This window comes from Tamandua tetradactyla, chromosome 9 (assembly GCF_023851605.1).
Source record: "Tamandua tetradactyla isolate mTamTet1 chromosome 9, mTamTet1.pri, whole genome shotgun sequence".
Lineage (NCBI taxonomy): Eukaryota > Metazoa > Chordata > Mammalia > Pilosa > Myrmecophagidae > Tamandua > Tamandua tetradactyla.
Window position 1 is genome coordinate 34709292 of NC_135335.1, and position 17941 is coordinate 34727232.

A 17941-nucleotide genomic window follows, 5' to 3' on the forward strand; every position below is an offset into this window, starting at 1 on the left:
AGCTGAAAGGTGGAAGCAACTCAAATGGCCATCAACAAATGAATGGATAAACAAATGTAGTACATACGTACACTATTCTAAATAACTATAAAAAGGAATGAAGTTCTGATCCATGCTACAACGTGGATACGTGGATAAACCTCAAAAACATTATGCTAAGTAAAATAAGCCAGACATAGAAGGACAGATATTGTATGATTCCATTTATGTGAAATATCTGGAATAAGCAAATTTATAGAAAGTAGATTAGGCATTACCAGGGGCTTGGAGGATGGGGTATAGGGAATTTTTGCTTAAAGGGCACAGAGTTTTTGTTTGGGATGATGAAAAGTTTTAGTATTGGAAAGAGGTGACGGTAGCACAACATTATAAAAGTAATTAATGCCACTGAATTACGCATTTAAAAATGGTTAAAATGACAAATTTATATATATATGTGTGTGTCACCACAATAGAAAGAATAGAAAAAATAATGCAGGGCCTTGAAAGATATCCTCGCAAGTATGGGGCCTGCAGCTTAAGCTTCAGTGGGTTCATGGTTGATCTGCTTCAGTGTTCAAGGAAGGCTTCCTGGAGTAGGAGGTGAGATTTGAACTGGGCCTAGAAAGCAGGTTCATTCAGCCAGGGAGACTCCACTAGGCATGGTAGAATCAGATGCAGCTCCTGCCCTTGAGGAGCTCCCCATCTATTTAAGGTGGTTTTATAGAATCTTAGTGGCCTTTGTAAAAAGGGTAGCCGTCTTCTGAAAATGCTTTATCTCTTCTTGGGATAAAAGAGGCAGATGGACCTTAGCTTATAAAAGAGACAGATGGTCTTTAGCTTGGTAAGACTACAAGATCAGCATTGTGGTGTGTGTGTGTGTGTGCGCGCATATGTTTTGTGTTTCTGGGTCCCGTCCTTGTCTTTGTGACCTTGCCTTGTCCATGAGCATTAGCATGTGTGTCGCTACCTGGCTCTGTGTGATTGCCTGTGTGTCCACACATGACCCACAGGGCTCTGTGAGTTCCATAAGACCGTGTCCTCCTGTGTGCCCAGAAGCACTGTGGAGGCTGTGCATGTCCTGACACCCCTCATGCATTTCCATGCCTGTTTCCCTGGCCAGACAGAGGCATGCACTAGAGCTGGAAATCCTGACTGAGTCCTCTCTGCCCTAGCGTTGTCCAGCACAGAGAAGACAATGACCCAGACCGATGAGTGTATCCTGCTGTGGGGAATCTGTTTGGGTAAGATCAGTGGAGGAAGAAGGGTGGACATTGGGCAAGGCATTGAACTTCACAGATGCTCAACTTTCTGGGCTGAAAAGTGGGGAAAAAATGGTGTGACATACTTTGCTCAGTGCTCAGGAAATGTCACCTACTGCTACCAGCAGAAGCAGTATAGACTTGCAGTTAAAAGAGTAGGTTCTGAAGCCAGATTCCCCGTGCTCAGATACTAGCTATGGACTTAGATCCTCTCTGTAGCTCTTTCCCCATCTTTAAAGAAGGGATATTAATACCCCCATGATACAGTTATTATGAAGAATTCATAAAGCACCTGGCATATAGTAATTGCTCAAAAATGCCAACTTCTCCTTCTTCCATTGCTGCTGCTGTTGCCTTTACTACTACCGTTATTACCGGCTAGCTGTGTCCATTTGGAAGGGAGGGTCATTGAGATGGGGATTGTTTTTCAGACCACCATCCACTGAAACCACAAACTGCCCCTGTCATACCGCCTGGAAACTTCATATATGATTATAGTTTTAAAATTATAGAGGCGTTCATGAGCTCCAGCCACTGTATCTTCTCTAGCTCCCCCAACCTGTCTGACTCCCCTGTGGCCTGGCCTTCTCTGGAATCTCAGAACAGAGATGCAGGAGATGAGAGTAGTCACGTTTTCTACTGTTTTTGGCCAGGGTTAGGTAGAGTCCATCTTGCAGAGAGAACCAAGGCAAGCCTGGCTGCCAATTTTTCAAGGCTGTGGGTGAACTAGATCCAGCCTGTGCTTTCTCCCACCCCTCAGCCCACTTCCATATTGGAAGTAAAAGTAAAACTGTGGCCTAATTAACAACAAAGCTTATGTATCCATTAAGACTTGGCTGGCTACAGTATAGCCAGGGTGGCAGTGCCTGCGGATGCTGTTTTGAAAAACTCAGCCACCGATGGTGTTGAGTCCTCACCGAAGGGCTAATGAGAAGTCACGAAAATTAAACTGAGATAGGACAGAAATAATAGGTCTGTCATGGAACGTGTGTTGAACCATTCACAGAGGACAGAAATGAGTGGCAAACTCATGACTCCTACCCTCAAGGAAGGGGGTATATAAGTAGCTATGTTTAGAAAATGTAAGCAGTGATGGAGTCCGTCCATCACTGCTTCAGTGTTCAGGGAAGGCTTCCTGGAGGAGGTGGTATTTGGGTTAGACCGTGAAGGGTGAGTGGAGGAGGGGGTAGACAGAAATTCTGGACCAGACTTAGAAGAGGCCTGAAGCTCCATGAAAGTAAAGAGGGTGTGCTTGGGGCATTGAGTTGGTGGTTTGGATACATGCGATGGTCGATGATACCAAAGATGGGACAAAGGACAAAGGAAGCTGAGGACAAAAATCCTCAGCTTCACAGAGTTTGGCCACAGAAATGGCCAAAATATTGAGGTCAGTGGTTATGGGTAGGCCAAGGCCCCTGTGCCAATGGTGTAGCTGCTGCTGACACTCAGAAATGCAGGCCCCTGCCTCTGCTGCCTACATGGGTACCCCTAGTTACACTAGGAAGTGACTGTTTCCCAAAACCGGAGAGACCCTTGCCCTTTGGAGGCTGGAACTCTGCTTACACATTTTTTCCTTTATGTTACCTCTTTATAGTAGCATGCCATTGTAGGAGGCTTCTGTAGATCTTTCAAAAGTTTTAATTTTTTTTTCCTGGACCTCTGAACCTCAATTGATTGTCTGAAAATAAAGCTTTCATAGACAGTCATGTGGGTTTTTATTTCTTTTTTGGCTAAAAAAGCTGTAGTGTGTTTGGTTGGGGTTTGGAAGAGACTGAGTTGGAATCAGAGAAAACAAAGTTCTTTGAAAATCCATATAAAACCGCTTCAAACCACTAGGATGACTAAAATAAAAAAGACAGTAACAAGTGCTGTAAAGGATGTGGAGAAATTAGAGCTCTCCCACATTGCTGGTGGGAATGTAAAATGATGCAGTTGTGTAAAACAGTCTGGCAGTTCCTCACAATGTTCAACATAGAGTTACTGAATGAACCAGCAGTTCTACTCCTAGGTATATACCTGGCAGAATTGGAACTTGTGTCCACACAAAAAGTTGTGCATGAAGCACATAGCAGCATTGTTCACAGGAGCCAGAAAGTAGGGGAAAAATAACCCAAATTTCCATTGATAGATGAATGGCTGAACAAAATGTGGTTTATCCATACAATGGAATATTATTCAACCATAAAAACAAATGAAGTTCAGATCCACATTACACGTGGATGGGCCTTGAGGATAATCATGTTGAGTGAAATAAACCAGACACAGAAGAATAGATATTGCATGATTCCGTTTGTCTGAAATGTCCAGAATAGGCAAATAGAGAGAGACTGAAAGTAGCTTAGTGTTTTCCAAGGACTGGGGGTTGGGAGAATGAGGAGTGACTGCTGAGGGTACAGGTGTCTTTTAGGGGTGATGAAAATGTTCTAAAACTAGATCATGGTGATGGTTGCACAACTCTGAATAAACGAAAAAGCACTGAATGGTACATGAAATTTCAAATGTTGTGGTGTGTGAATTATATCTCAATAAAGCTGTCATAAAAAGGAAATAAAAGTATAAAGCCACCGTCGTTGGATTTTAAGGGGAGGGGTGGGGGCATCACAGATCAGAGGTTAAGGATGACCTTTTGTTTTTATTTAGTGAAAAATAGAAATTGTGTTTTTTAAAAGCCTCTCTTTCGATCATGTTTCTGGGAATCATTACACACACTATCCCTTGGCTGACCCTGGGTGAATGATGCATTCTGTCCAAGAGAGAACGAGGTGAAGCCTCACTTGCGAGCCGAGGAGGCCCTGGGCAGTCAGCTGCTCTCAGAGCCTTGCCCCCCAGCCCTGGGATGAGTGCTTACAGGCCTAAACGTGTGGCTTCACATCGCTGGGTGTCTTGTGCCTTGACCAGTCAAGCCCAGCCTCCCTCCTCGTTACAGATGAGAGGTGCCCAGGGACAGTCACGTCACCCAGATGCACAGTGGGTTAGCGGTGAATCCACAACTCCCCGGGTCTCCTCCTGGGCTCTTTCTACTCCTCAGATTTCCTCTGTGCCACATCACAGAAGGATATTATCTGTGTTTGTGAATGTCTCAGGTGTCCCTTTGAGGGAGGGAGTGGGACATGGGAAAGTTAAGTTTTGAGCTGCAAGGAACCATCAGAACAGCTGATGCCCCTGGGAAAGGTCCAAGGAATCGTTTGATTGAACCGGGATGTGTGCAGAGGCTGCCTGCAGGGATAGAGGGTGAGCAGGGAGTAGGAAAGAGATGGGTTTGAATGTTGTGGGGAACGCCGGTTTGGAAATCCCTGATTTTGCACTCAGCCCTCCTCTCCATCAGAGTCCAAGCTCTTCTGGCTCCACTGCTAATTTGAATTCTCATATTCCCTAGGTCAGTTATCCTGTCTCCTCCATCTCAAACTTTCCAGCTTCCAGGGAGCTCACTCAGCCTTGAAGCCCCCTTCCCCTCCCTTCTGGGCTGGCAAGCTTCAGAAAGTTCCCAGCCTGTATGGGAGGGGCTGGAGAACGGTCCATCTGCAGTCTGGCCTGGTTCACCCATATCCTTGTAACTGTCAAGGACAGAGTTTGGGGTCAGAGCATAAGCTGAAAGATTCCCAGAGGGGATGCATTCTTGTTTTTTATGAGTTATTAGGCCATTTTGGCTGTGTTGGGGTTTATGGCTCCCAGGGAGTGTTGCATAGGATGGAATTTAATGGGCACGATTGGAACCACACTGAGCTGGATGATAAAGTGCTAGTCTCCCCATGTGGATGCACACGTCCTTTCCTGACTCCAGACTGCTGGAAAGGGCTGGGCTCATTCTCAAGGTTATTTAAGGTAACGAGCTCTGTGAAGCTTTAATTTACGTCCCCTTCAAAGTAGAAGTGGACCCAGAGGGAGGACACAGCTTTTTGCAGACTAGGCTTGGGGATTAGAACTTGGCCCTTTCGCAGGCTCTTTTGGACTGGCCAGAAAGAACCTACTACATGCCAGGCAGTGGCTGCTTTCACTGTCAAGTTCTCATTTAATGCCCCATTTTACAGATGAGAAACTGAGAGTTGTGACTTACCGAAGGTCGCACCGTCATGGTCTTCTCTATCTGATGCCTAAATTTTAGGTCACTTGGTCCCTAAACCTACAGTACTGCCTGCATGTCCATTTGCCTCTTGTCCCCCGCTTGTCACTCCCCAGATAGAGCCCTTGAGTGCTGGGGACATACTACCTCTGTAGTAAGCACATGCCCATAGCAGCCCACTAATCCTTTTAATTATTGAGATAAGACAAAGAAGTTCTGTTCTTCCAAGTTGTTTCAGACTTCTTCCCTTATCCATATTGCAGTAAAGTTTCAGACCCTGGGTCCTTGTTTGGGGCTTAGGAAAGCATGGCCACTGAGTCACTCCAGCAAGATAACAGGTATTAACGAACTTATTAATTGCAAGGCACTATAGAGTTGGGGGCCTTTTTACTGGTTTTCAGCCATCCTCAGCATGAGCAGGTAGCAGGTAAAATACCACTTAATGGTAGGGTGGGATTGCATTCATTGTAATAATTCTAATTCTAGTCTAATTTGTCTCATCTGATGCTAGTGATTATGGAAATAATAACAGCGACCCTCTAATGAGTACTCTTCCAAGCAATATTTGCTGCATCATTTTCTTTAATCCTCTGAATAACCTATACCTGTGTTGTCATCACCCTGTTGTACACATTAAAAAAAAAAAACCCTAAGGCAGAGAAAGGAAGTACTGGGAAACAAACCAAGCAGTCAGGCTTCAAGCCCACTCTCTTAACCAGTACTTTGCACTGTACTTTCTTTGAGGCCAGAGAGTACTTTAGTCATTTTTTATTCCTCTGGTGTTAGTTCCATTTAATAGTCTAATCCATATTTATTGAATGAATGAATGAGAGAATGGGTGAATGGGAAGGATGGATGATGGGGTGAGTAGATGGCTGAGTGGGTAGATGGAAGGATGACTAGATGGGATGAATGGGTGAGTGGATGGATGGATAGATGAGTGAATGAGTAGATGGGTGGGTGGTTGGATTAGAGGACTTTCTTGTATATAGTATATTCATAGGTTCAAAGAAGCCGTCTGGAATAATAGTTCATTTAGTTATTATTTTGCTTTTAAAAAGGAAATTTATTAAGTTGCAAGTTTACAGTTCTTAGGTCGTGAAAATGTTCAAATTAAGGGGTATAGAAAAGATACCTTAACTCCAAAGAAAGGGCCGATGAAGTTCAGGTTTTCTTTCTCAGCTGGGAGGGCACATGACAACGTCTGCTAGCTTCTCCCCTCGTTTAATAAGGCTGCCCTGGGGGCATTTTCTTTTTGCATCTCCAAAGTCTGGATCTCATGTTGGCTGTGTTGGCACTTTCCAACTTGGTTCCCTCTTAAAGGACTCCAGTAAGCGCCCCCACCTTGAATGAGTGGAGAACATCTCCATGGAAACCACCTAATCAAAAGGTACCACCCGTAATTGGGTGGGTCACATTTCCATGGAAACAATAAAAAAGATCCCACCCAACAATATTGATTGAGGATTAAAGAACATGGCTTTTCTGGGGTACACAGCAGTTTCAAACCACACAGTAACTCCCAACACTAGATCAGTCTTTGCTAAGAGAAATTCATACTTATGGTCAATGAAAATCCATCCTTCATTCCTTTTTGTGCTTATCACTGTGATTGGAGCATGCCAGAGTTAGAAGGTAACTTGGAAACCATCTAATCCAGAGGTTCTCAAACTGGTGTTTCTATTTATGCTCTCACATAGTTTCAAGAGGAGGGAACTTTGAGACTTTCCATTTCTTCCCAGAAGTAGAGAGTTGATGCTATATTAATATGACTTCCCAGTCATCTAAAAGTTTTTTACTTGTAGAGTAAAATATTTCCAACTTGCCCAGTATTGATTGTCTTCATTAGTTAGAGCTCCTTGAGAACCCAGGTTTTGTCCATCTCATTATGTGGAACCTGGGTTTCAGCAGCTGAAAGACTTGCTTCCTCCTGGCTCAGTAGCATTCTGGTGGGCTGGCAATCCTTGGGATTCTTCCTGCTCCCAACACGTGGCAATGTCCTTAACGCTCTCTCTTCTGAGTTTCTGCTGACTTCAAGCTTCCTGCTTCCTCACTGTGGCTTTCTCTCCATTTAGTTGTTTTTATAATGGGCATTTGACTAGAGACTCAGGTGAACAGAGAATGTCTGTTTTCTCATCACCGTATCCCCAGTCCCTATATAGTACAGGGTCTGGGGCACAGAAGACTCTTAATAGATATCTTGAATGAATGAATGAAAAGCCAAACAGACAGGCACTAGATATTAAAAAATATAGACCCTTGCAGCCTTCCTTGGACCGTCTTCCCATCTTGGAAGTTTGTATTGACAGATTAGGGGGAGAGATGGATGTGACTCATGTGTAATTCATAGGTGTCCCTTGTTTGTCCCCAAGGGATACAGGTTTTACTAGGACCCATCAGGGCATTTGAGCAAAAATTGTTGAGAGCATTCCTCAGATCTGTTTTCTTCCCCTATATTTGGAGGTCCCTGTACCTGTCAATAAACACCAAAGATCTGTAGGAGAAGCTGTGTTGACACTTAGGGTCTCAATAGCAGAATGTTTTAGTTTGTTTATTTAACTGATGACTTCTGTCCAAGATAGGGTCCTATTGATACAACTTTCATTGACTCTGAAAAGGCACTGGATTATACTTGTTCTCCTGTGTTATGAAAGCAAATTTTCCATTGTACTATATCCCCACTTGATGTGTTCACAGTCCCTAAATAGGACAGTGAAATAAATGAGCCAGAAATAGCAGGAAATCTCCCGAACTCTTGTCTCCTGACTTCCGCTTTAATGGCCTTCCTATAAAACAGAAGTCAGAGGAAGAAAAAGGATAGAACAAAGGGCCATTAGCATGGGCCACATTCCTAACCAAAGCTGAGAGTGGATTGAGGACAGATGGTTGGTGAATGAGAAGTAACCAGGTTTGTCTCTGGGGAAGTCTGCACAGTCCAGTGGTGACCAAGATCATTGTAAGTGATACATGGTGAAATATCTCATTATAGTTTAATAACTCTACAACTTATTTTGAAATGTTGAGAATATACATTATGACTTCACAGATATTATTACTTTATATAATGCATAACAAATGTTAAAAATGGGTTGGCTTATGGTGACAATGGTTAAGTTTTCATTTGGGATTCCTTCTCCCTCAGTCTCAGCCCCTGTGGTCGGATGCTTCTGACTCTGTACCTCCCTGCCCGACAGAGACTCCCACGCCCCTGTGATTTGTTCATGCCCTGGGACTGTGGTTGGGACACCAGGATTGCTAAACTGTTCTTGAGCTGCTCGAACTAGGTGGGAAGAAGCGTTTGAGGATGAATTTAACATAAAGGAAAGCAGATGGAGAGAAACAAATTCTAAATTGTACTTGCCCTGAATCCTGAATCTGACCATGCTTAAGTCGGATATATTCTTGGACTTTTCGGTTGTGAACCAAAAATTCACGTTCTTGTTTAAGTGGAAAAATAAAAAAGCTTGACTTAAAGAAAATGTAGGTAAATAATAGAACAGGAGAATACAGGTAAGGTAGAGCTGAAGATAGGCAGTGACCCAGGTGTGGGAAACACCCACCAAGGCAGGGTTAGGGACGGGGGAAAAGGAGATGAGGAGAACTAATATTTATTGAGAATTATTTTGTATTGGGCACTGTTGCAAGTGTCTTGCATTATTTAATTCATTGGCTCCTCCCAATAGCCCTATGATTCAGGCACTACTGAGACTTGGGAAAGTTAAATATTTGAACCCAGATGACTTAACTTTAACATGTGAACACTGATTGCTGAGCTCTACTACCTCTCAAAATAAAATAACCCAACAAGAAAAACAAAGCCCCCTGTATGTACCCTTGGCCTTCAGACACAGCTCCATTTATCAGTGCACTGACTGAGTCTGCCTCTGCCTCTGTTTTCATGCCTCTAAAATGGAATCAAGTGTAGGGAGTTGGTATCTGCAGAAGCAGTAACTATTGGTACAGATTTGCAGTGTGACCTTGTGGCAGCCTCTTCCCCTCTTTGTGGGGGTCAGCTCCGATGAGCTGAATCCCCAGCGGTCACCCATGGCCCTGCTTGGTAGAATCCAGCCCTGTCCTGGCTTCAGGCAGAGTCTCCAGCTCCAGCAGGGTCCAGCAGTGTTTGATGCTGGGAGGCTTTGGAGGCAGCTGCTGCAGGGGCTGAGGATGCCTCCCTTTCCACTGTCCAGTCAGGCAGAGCCTTGCTGGTCTGGGTGAGCTGGAATACCCCTGAAACCATTTAAGTAAGGGGTGATGCTGTCAGATGGGGTTTGTGATGGTTGATCTGGCTTCCAGAGGACAGCCTGGGATTGGAGAGAGCATGAAACATCCAGGAGAAGCACAAGGGTGGCTTGAATCAGAGACGCTGTGATGGTATTGGGAGTGGAGTCGGGGAATGTTAAAAGTAGGATTGGGATGGGATTTTACTGTTCCAGTAGGTGCTATGCAAGGAAACTCCTGGGTTTCTGGCTTTTTGTTTGGTGACACTCTTTGCTCCACTGGAGGCCTGACTGCGAATCCTTTCCTCTTTCACATGACTTTCTAAGAAAGGTCTGTGGTAAGGAGGGAGTGGTGCAGGGGCACAGTGAGCGGTGCCATCCCTCACCATTACCACTTCTTCTCCACGGAGCACTGTGGGCTCCTGCTGGGACCTAATGTGGCCATTTTTCTTGGAGGGACAGCAGAGCTCCACTCCCTGTCTGCTGGCCAAACAATTGCAAATTGCTTACAGGTAGCTATGAGGGAAGGAGGGAGGGAGGGCACAGTGAGACAGTTCTCAGGGCCCTGGTCCGCACACTTTCCTGACCGTGGTTCTGACTTCTGCTAGGCAAGTGGGGTGGACCCGACAGCTCCTTAGTGGAGGAATCTGGTGGTTCCTGGTGGTGTGGAAACTGCAGCAAAGGAAGTGTAGGGTGTTCTAGGAGTTGGGGAGATTCTATTCTGCTCCGGCAAAGCTGATGAGAGTTCTTTCTTTGTACAGCCTGGTAGTATATGGCTTGTTGCAAAGTAAGTTGTTGATGTGATAGTTTGAAAGAAAAGACAAAGTAATTTTTTAAAAAAAATAAATAAGCAGTCTGACCAGAAAAGTAGCTTATTGAATAATAGGTCAGGGTCAGGGCTCAGCCTGGGGACAGGGTAAGGGCCCAGCCTGGGTCGGGTCGAGGCTCAGCCTCGGGTCAGTGTCGGGCTTAGCCTGGAATCAGAGTCAAGATTCAGAATGGGATCACAGTCAGGAATTAGGTTCAGGGCTCAGCCTGGGGTCAAGATCGGGGCTGAGCCAGGGTCAGGGTTGGGGTTCAGTCTGGGATCAGTGATGAGGGTCAGAGTCAGGGATTAGCATGGAGTTGGGGTCAGGTCAGCCTGGATCAGGATCAGAAGTCAGCCAGGGTCAGGGTTGGGGCTCAGGCCTTGCCATAGCAGGCCACCCTGTCCCTGACCTTTCTGGCCGCTCAGCCCCTGTGTGGGCCAGGGATGCCTGTTCTGCTCTGCCTTAGTTGCTTGGAGATAGGTATTCCTAGATCTGCTCCTATGATAGTTGAAATGGAGCTCTAGGATGGCCCCTGGTTCAGCTCGTTTTCTTCTCCCTGGATCCCCCCAACCCAGCCATACTTGCCCACCCCTGACCAGGGCCAGAGGCAAGGACAGTGTATCCTGCCTGCATGTGGGTGAGCTAGACCTGACCCGGCCAGGCTGGCAAGTGGATACTTCCTTCTGTCCTCCAATCCATCTATCATTCGTAATCATTTTATCCTGACATTCCCAGAGGGCAGGAATAAGTATTTGGTAAGAATTTAATCAGTATTTAATGAGACTGAATACCTGGATTTTGAGTATGAAGTTTAGTTGTGTGAGAAGTTATTTGGGGCCACATGGTCCGTGGCAGGAGTGAGCCTTTGAAGGTTTCTGAGCTGGAGAGGAGTATGATCTGATCTCAGGTAGAACAATCACTGCTGTGTGGTGAGGAGGGCTGGAGCAGGGAATTCTGTTAGGAGGCTGCTGGAATGGGACCAGAGCCTCTTCAGTGGTTTAGAAGTTAAAGAAAGGAGAATCCTTCTGCCCTGGTTTGGGTTTTACCCTTACAAAGTCTGGCTCCTGTCCCCAGTCTCTCATAACTGCTCCCTCCCTCTCTTACTTCCCATCAGCCACACTAGCCTCTTTTTTATTTTTGGTTATTTTCTGTTGTTACTGGCCTCTTTTTAATTTCTTTTATTTATTTATTTATTTATTTAATTTTTAATACATGGGCAGGCACCGGGAAACGAACCCGGGTCCTCTGGCATGGCAGGCAAGCATTCTTGCCTGCTGAGCCACCGCAGCCCGCCCTCTTTTTAATTTCTTGAACATGCCAAGCTTTTTGCTGCCTCAATGCCATTACACATATTCCTTTCTGTGTCTAAAACCATTTCCCTGTGCTGTCCCAAGGCTGATTCCTTCTCATCCTTCTAATCTCATCTCAGAGAAGCCCTCCCTGGCCTAATGAAGTGGTTTCCCCACTTGTTGTTCTCTGTGAATTATCATACTTTGTGATCATGGAGTGGTAGTTCACAGGACAAGGACCACATCTACTTTATTCACTGGTATTTTCCCCATTGCCTAGCCCCATGCCTGCCGTAAAGCAGGCAGTCAATAAGTATTTATTGAATGCCTGTATACATTATTTAAGAGTCACAGTTTTAGAAACATGAGATTATTATCTCACCTGTATGAGCTTTCTAAGCATTGATCCTCACAGCACCTGCTGGGAAGGTGGGACAAGATTCATTATCCCCATTTAGCTGAGATGGAAACATATCCTTAGATTTGTGTCTTGTCCAGTCAAGCTGATGGCATGGCTAAGACAAGGGGCTCATCCCAGGCTGCATCACCATGTCAGAGATCCTTGAGGGCTAATTCTGCTGTCTGACCTCACCAGCCCAACCCACGGGCCTGTCATATTTGACATCTCTTGCCCTCATTGTAAATTATTTGAACCTACTTTCAGCCTTCTTTCAGTCTTGCAGCCTGCCGTGGGTCTATCGGGGAGGCATGTCTGTCTCCTCCCAGGGTTCATGTTGGTTCTTACTCATTTTTAAGTCCCCACAAGGGCTCAGAGCTTTGTCCACGGGGGCACTCGTTCGTGGCTCATGGCATTGCTTCAGAGTTGGCCTGTTTGCTTTGCCTTTGCTGGACAAGGAGCCCTAACCCTCTCTCTCCCTTTCTCTGATCGCAGCGCCTACACAGAGCCGTACAAGGTCTGTCCCATCTCAGCAGCAGCCCCCAAAGAGGACGGCACATCAGATGAGGAGTGGGGAAGCTCAGAAGAGGAGGAGAGTGCTCCAAGAGACCCCAGCCTCACCCACAAGGTAGGGAAAACCCTCTGGGCAAGGGGCTAATGGGATGTAGAGGTCAGAGGTGTGAGGGGTGGAGAGAGAACAGGAAAGGGTCTACTCCACCTCATCTGGATGCAGACAGCTGGCCATGAGCTCATTGTAGAGGCTGAGTCCCTCAGTAGCTGGGGCTACAGCTTTAGGAGCCTGGCCATCATGGCTGCACAAGAGCCGCTACTCCTGCCAGCGTCCTCCTGGGTTTGAAGAAGTTTGGGTTTTCCAGAGCTCTTGGGGAAGAAGTAGAACAGAGCTGTCTGGTCTGAGTCAACACAGGCCAGGATTTCCTAGGCCTTGGCTTCCTACTCTGAGGGTCGTCTTGAGTGTGAGATGAGTTGAGGGATGTAAATGAGCTTCACTAACTTAAAGCAGAGTTTTAGAATGAAAGCTGGTTTCCTCTTACCACGCAGCAGTGCTCTGAGGGGCTGGGGCTGGTGGAAGGGGTGTTCCTGGAGTAGGACGGTAAGCTGGGCCCCGAGTCACACGGGAGACCCAGACCTTCCTGTCAGCCATCAGTGCATTGCCCCTCTGGGCAAAACAAGACAAAAAAGCAGACACTGAAGAGATTATGTGAAGATAAAGAAGTAACCACAAAATGCTGCTGCTGCTGCTGATAATGTATGTGTGCTCATGAGCAGTCCAGCTTCACTTCCATTCATTTCCATGGTCTTAGTCCATCCACACAACCATTCTCTGAGCCAGGAATTGTTCCCCCACATTTTACATTTGCAGAGCAGGCTGGAGAAGTGAAGAGCGTGTCCAGAGGCACACAGCTGGCACACAGCATCATCACCCAGGAAACATCACAGGGCCAGGGATGTAGACCATGCAGGACCTCACTGCTGCAGGGTGGCAGGCTGGGAGGACAGAGACCTGCTTGAGGTTCTCCCCATCCCATCTTCTGGATCTCTGTCCCGTCCATCAGAGAGGCGCTGGGGAGAGAATCACAGCCTCCTTACATGACAAACCTCCCTTCAGGCAGTTTGTCACATTGATTAAAGAAGAGCACTGAACGTGGAATCATTCAGCGCAAGTGCCCCACACTTTCAAGTATTTTGATAAATGGCGATATCTTTCATTTTGTTTTCATACACTTAATTTCTTTTAGAAATTCATCTGTCTGTCCAATATTTTCATAAAGTTATGTACCACTGAAGAGGGATGGAGTGAGCTACACTGACTCCTCCTCTCCTTCCAATTCCTTCTCCCTCTATTTCCTGCTTCACCCCTTCCGCTATACTCTTTTCCCTTTCCCTTATTTCCCTGCATCTTCCTCTCTAGACAGAGTAAGCGCCTGCTCTGTGCTGGGCACCCTCCCAAGAGCATCCACATTGGTTATGACAACTTCACAGTAGGTGCCATTGTCCCTGTTATACCATGGAGGATACAGATGTTAAGAGAGGTTAAGTAATTTACCCAAGGTCACACTGTTCCTGATTGATGGGTTTTGGACTCAAACACAGGTCTGGCTGGCTCCAAATCAGGTGTCATTTGTTTTTCACTGCATTGCTTGGGTGAACTTCTCTTATCGCTCTGCTCCTCCCCTCCCTCTCAAGAAGGAATTACTGGTTTCCTGTGGGGGAAAGGGAGGGGAGCCTTGAATTGGTGGTACCCCTTTAAAGCTGATGTGGGCTTTCTGAGCATCCCTGGAGTCATGAAATCTGGAAGCAGAAAGAGATAGTTATCATCAGGGGTTCAACCTCTGCTCTGGGAGTTGGGCTCTAAGAGATTCGAAGGAGTCTGTTGGAGCTGTGATGCTTTCCATGTGCAACTTCCTGTACTGTAGGGTCGCCCGTCCCTACTGTGGTCACCAAGCTCTCTGGTAACCACTTGCATTTCCTTCTCTGGCTGCATTACTGCTGGCAAGTCTCTTCAAGGGACCTCAGTTTCCCTGTCTCTAAAATGAGGCATTAAAAATAACTGCTGGGGGCGGGCCACGGTGGCTCAGCAGGCAAGAATGCTTGCCTGCCATGCCAGAGGACCTGGGTTCGATTCCCGGTGCCTGCCCATGTATTAAAAAAAATAAAAATAAAAAATAACTGCTGGACTGTGGGAAGGTTGGAAGAAAACCCAAATGTGAAATATCAGTTACGTAGTAGGAGGATAATAATGACCTGTTGCTTCTGAATCTGGGAGGCAGAAGGGGAATGGAGAGAAGAGAGGGTCTGGCCTGCTTTGGACCACTGTGAAGAGATGAAGTCCTAGGGTCCTGGACTTTGGTGGTCTTCTGGGGCAACTTCTCAGCCTTTGGGTCTCCAGCTTGCTAAGGAATAGGGAGCTTGTAGGAGGAGGGTAGTGTAGGCAATAAGAGGTTCACACTCTGCTACCTGAGTGACCTGGGCAGCTTTACTTGACCTCTCTGTTCTTCAGTTTCCCCTTCTGTAAAACCAGGATAGCAATAACAGAACCTACTTCAGAGTAGTTAGGAGAGCAAATAAGTCTAAGGAGACCTAGAACAATACCTGACATGCAGGAAAAGAACATGCAAAGGTCAGAGCTAACAGAATGGAAAGACAGCTCACCTAAGCTCACATAGTACTCGACAGTGACATTGCCAGGGGTCCTGGAACCGAGGCAGCTCCTGCCTGGGACGTGCAGTCTTAGATTTGTCCTGCTGAGGCCAGAGCCAGGCAGAGCCAGTTGTCAACTGGAGGTGGGGTCTGTGAAGGGAGCCAGAGTCAAGAGATAGGAGCACCCTGTGATTCTAGGAGCAAAGCACCAGGTGTGGGGGTCCAGACTCCACTGACTTGGTGGCCAGCCAGTTCATTCTCTGGACCCAACCTTCTCATCTTCAAAGTGAGGATTGAGAATCCCTGACCTTCTTCTCTCTCATCCTTCTTTATGAGGCTTGTGAGGTATATACTAAGGTTGAAATCACCTTTAATAATTAAATTTTTTCTTTAAGCTTTTTGTTTTGAAATAACTTCAAACTTACAGGACAGTTGCAAAAATAAAGCAAACCTCATACAGGAAACACTGACCTACCCCTATCCCTGCAGAAACCCACATCCACCAATTTTAATATTTTGCCAAATTTGCCTTATCATTCTGTCCATCCATCTCTGTATCTATCTCTATATATCTGTATATACATACATACATAGATACATACATTTTCCTTCTTTCCCTCCTTCCTTCCCTCCTTCCTTCCTTCCTTCCTTCCTTCATTCCATCCATCCACCCACCTACGTACCTACCTATCTACCTATCTGTGTATCTATTATGTATCCATCCATCCATCTCTCTGTCCGTCTGTCCACCTATGAATGTATGTATGTATCTGTCTGTCTATCTTTCTTCTGAACATTTTTGAGCAGGTTGCACACATCATGTTCCTTGAGCACTAATACTTCCATGTACATTTCCTGACAATAAGGATATTCACTTATATAACCATCTTGAGTGCAGTCATCAGGTTTAAGAAATTTAAGGTTGATATAAAGTTTACAGTCAGTATTCCAAATAAAAATTCATTTTAATTGCACAAATCGTGCTTTACTGAATTTTCCCTGTAAAGTATTAAATAATTATAAATAAGGGTTAACTCCCCTAGGATACTCGTACCTATCCCTATCACCTCAAGAGGAAATTGTGGTATGCAGTTTGGTATGTGTCCTTCCAGAGTGTTCTACAAATGTGATGAAGAGTGAAAAATGGGTTACATTGTTTGTGGAGTTATTTTTACACAGAGAGTATCAGACAGTAGTGATCATGGGGTAACTCGGTTGGGTTCTTTCAACTGTATCTTAAGAGATATTCCCATGTCAGTTCATAGGGCTCCAGGTTTTTTTTTTTTTATTTTTTTAACATGGGCAGGCACGGGGAATCAAACCCGGGTCCTCGGGCTTGGCAGGCAAGCACTCTTACCTGCTGAGCCACCGTGACCCGCCCTTTTTTTTTTATTAATTAAAAAAATTAACTAACATAACATTTAGAAATCATTCCATTCTACATATACAATCAGAAATTCTTAATATCATCACACAGATGCATATTTATCATTTCTTAGTACATTTGCATTGATTTAGAAAACAAAATAAAACGATAATAGAAAAAAAATTAAAAAAATAAAAAAACCTATACCTCAGATGCAGCTTCATCCAGTGTTTTAACATAATTACATTACAATTAGGTAGTATTGTGCTGTCCATTTTTGAGTTTTGTATCCTGTCTTGTTGCACAGTCTGTATCCCTTCAGCTCCAATTACCCATTATCTTACCCTATTTCTATCTCCTGATGGTCTCTGTTACCAATGACATATTCCAAGTTTATTCTCTAATGTCGGTTCACATCAGTGGGACCATACAGTATTTGTCCTTTAGTTTTTGCTAATCTCACTCAGCATAATGTTCTCTAGGTCCATCTATGTTATTACATGCTTCATAAGTTTATTCTGTCTTATAGCTGCATAATATTCCATCGTATGTATATACCACAGTTTGTTTAGCCACTCGTCTCTTGATGGACATTTTGGCTGTTTCCATCTCTTTGCAATTGTAAATAATGCTGCTATAAACATTGGTGTGCAAATGTCCGTTTGTGTCTTTGCCCTTAAGTCCTCTGAGTAGATATCTAGCAATGGTATTGCTGGGTCGTATGGCAATTCTATATTCAACTTTTTGAGGAACCGCCAAACTGCCTTCCACAGTGGTTGCACCATTTGACATTCCCACCAACAGTGGATAAGTGTGCCTCTTTCTCCACATCCTCTCCAGCACTTGTCATTTTCTGTTTTGTTGATAATGGCCATTCTGGTGGGTGTGAGATGATATCTTATTGTGGTTTTGATTTGCATTTCTCTAATGGCCAGGGACATTGAGCATCTCTTCATGTGCCTTTTGGCCATTTGTATTTCCTCTTCTGAGAGGTGTCTGTTCAAGTCTTTTTCCCATTTTGTAATTGGATTGGCTATCTTTTTGTTGTTGAGTTGAACAATCTCTTTATAAATTCTGGATACTAGATTTTTATCTGATATGTCGTTTCCAAATATTGTCTCCCATTGTGTAGGCTGTCTTTCTACTTTCTTGATGAAGTTCTTTGATGCACAAAAGTGTTTAATTTTGAGGAGCTCCCATTTATTTATTTATTTATTCAGTGCTCTTGCTTTAGGTTTAAGGTCCATAAAACTGCCTCCAATTGTAAGATTCATAAGATATCTCCCCACATTTTCCTCTAACTATTTTATGGTCTTAGACTTAATGTTTAGATCTTTGATCCATTTTGAGTTAACTTTTCTATAGGGTGTGAGATATGGGTCTTCTTTCATTCTTTTGCATAT

At 44.8% G+C, this 17941-nt stretch overlaps 1 protein-coding gene across 3 annotated transcripts in view; it reads left to right on the forward strand.

The window, feature by feature from the left end:
- The window catches only part of FGD5 (FYVE, RhoGEF and PH domain containing 5), a 147343-nt gene that overhangs the window by 49601 nt on the left and 79801 nt on the right, over positions 1-17941 (forward strand). For all 3 annotated transcript variants that reach the window (XM_077116435.1, XM_077116436.1, XM_077116437.1), the window contains exon 3: positions 12509-12641. In XM_077116435.1, coding sequence (XP_076972550.1) covers positions 12509-12641 — 133 coding nt within the window. The remainder of the gene's footprint in view (positions 1-12508; positions 12642-17941) is intronic.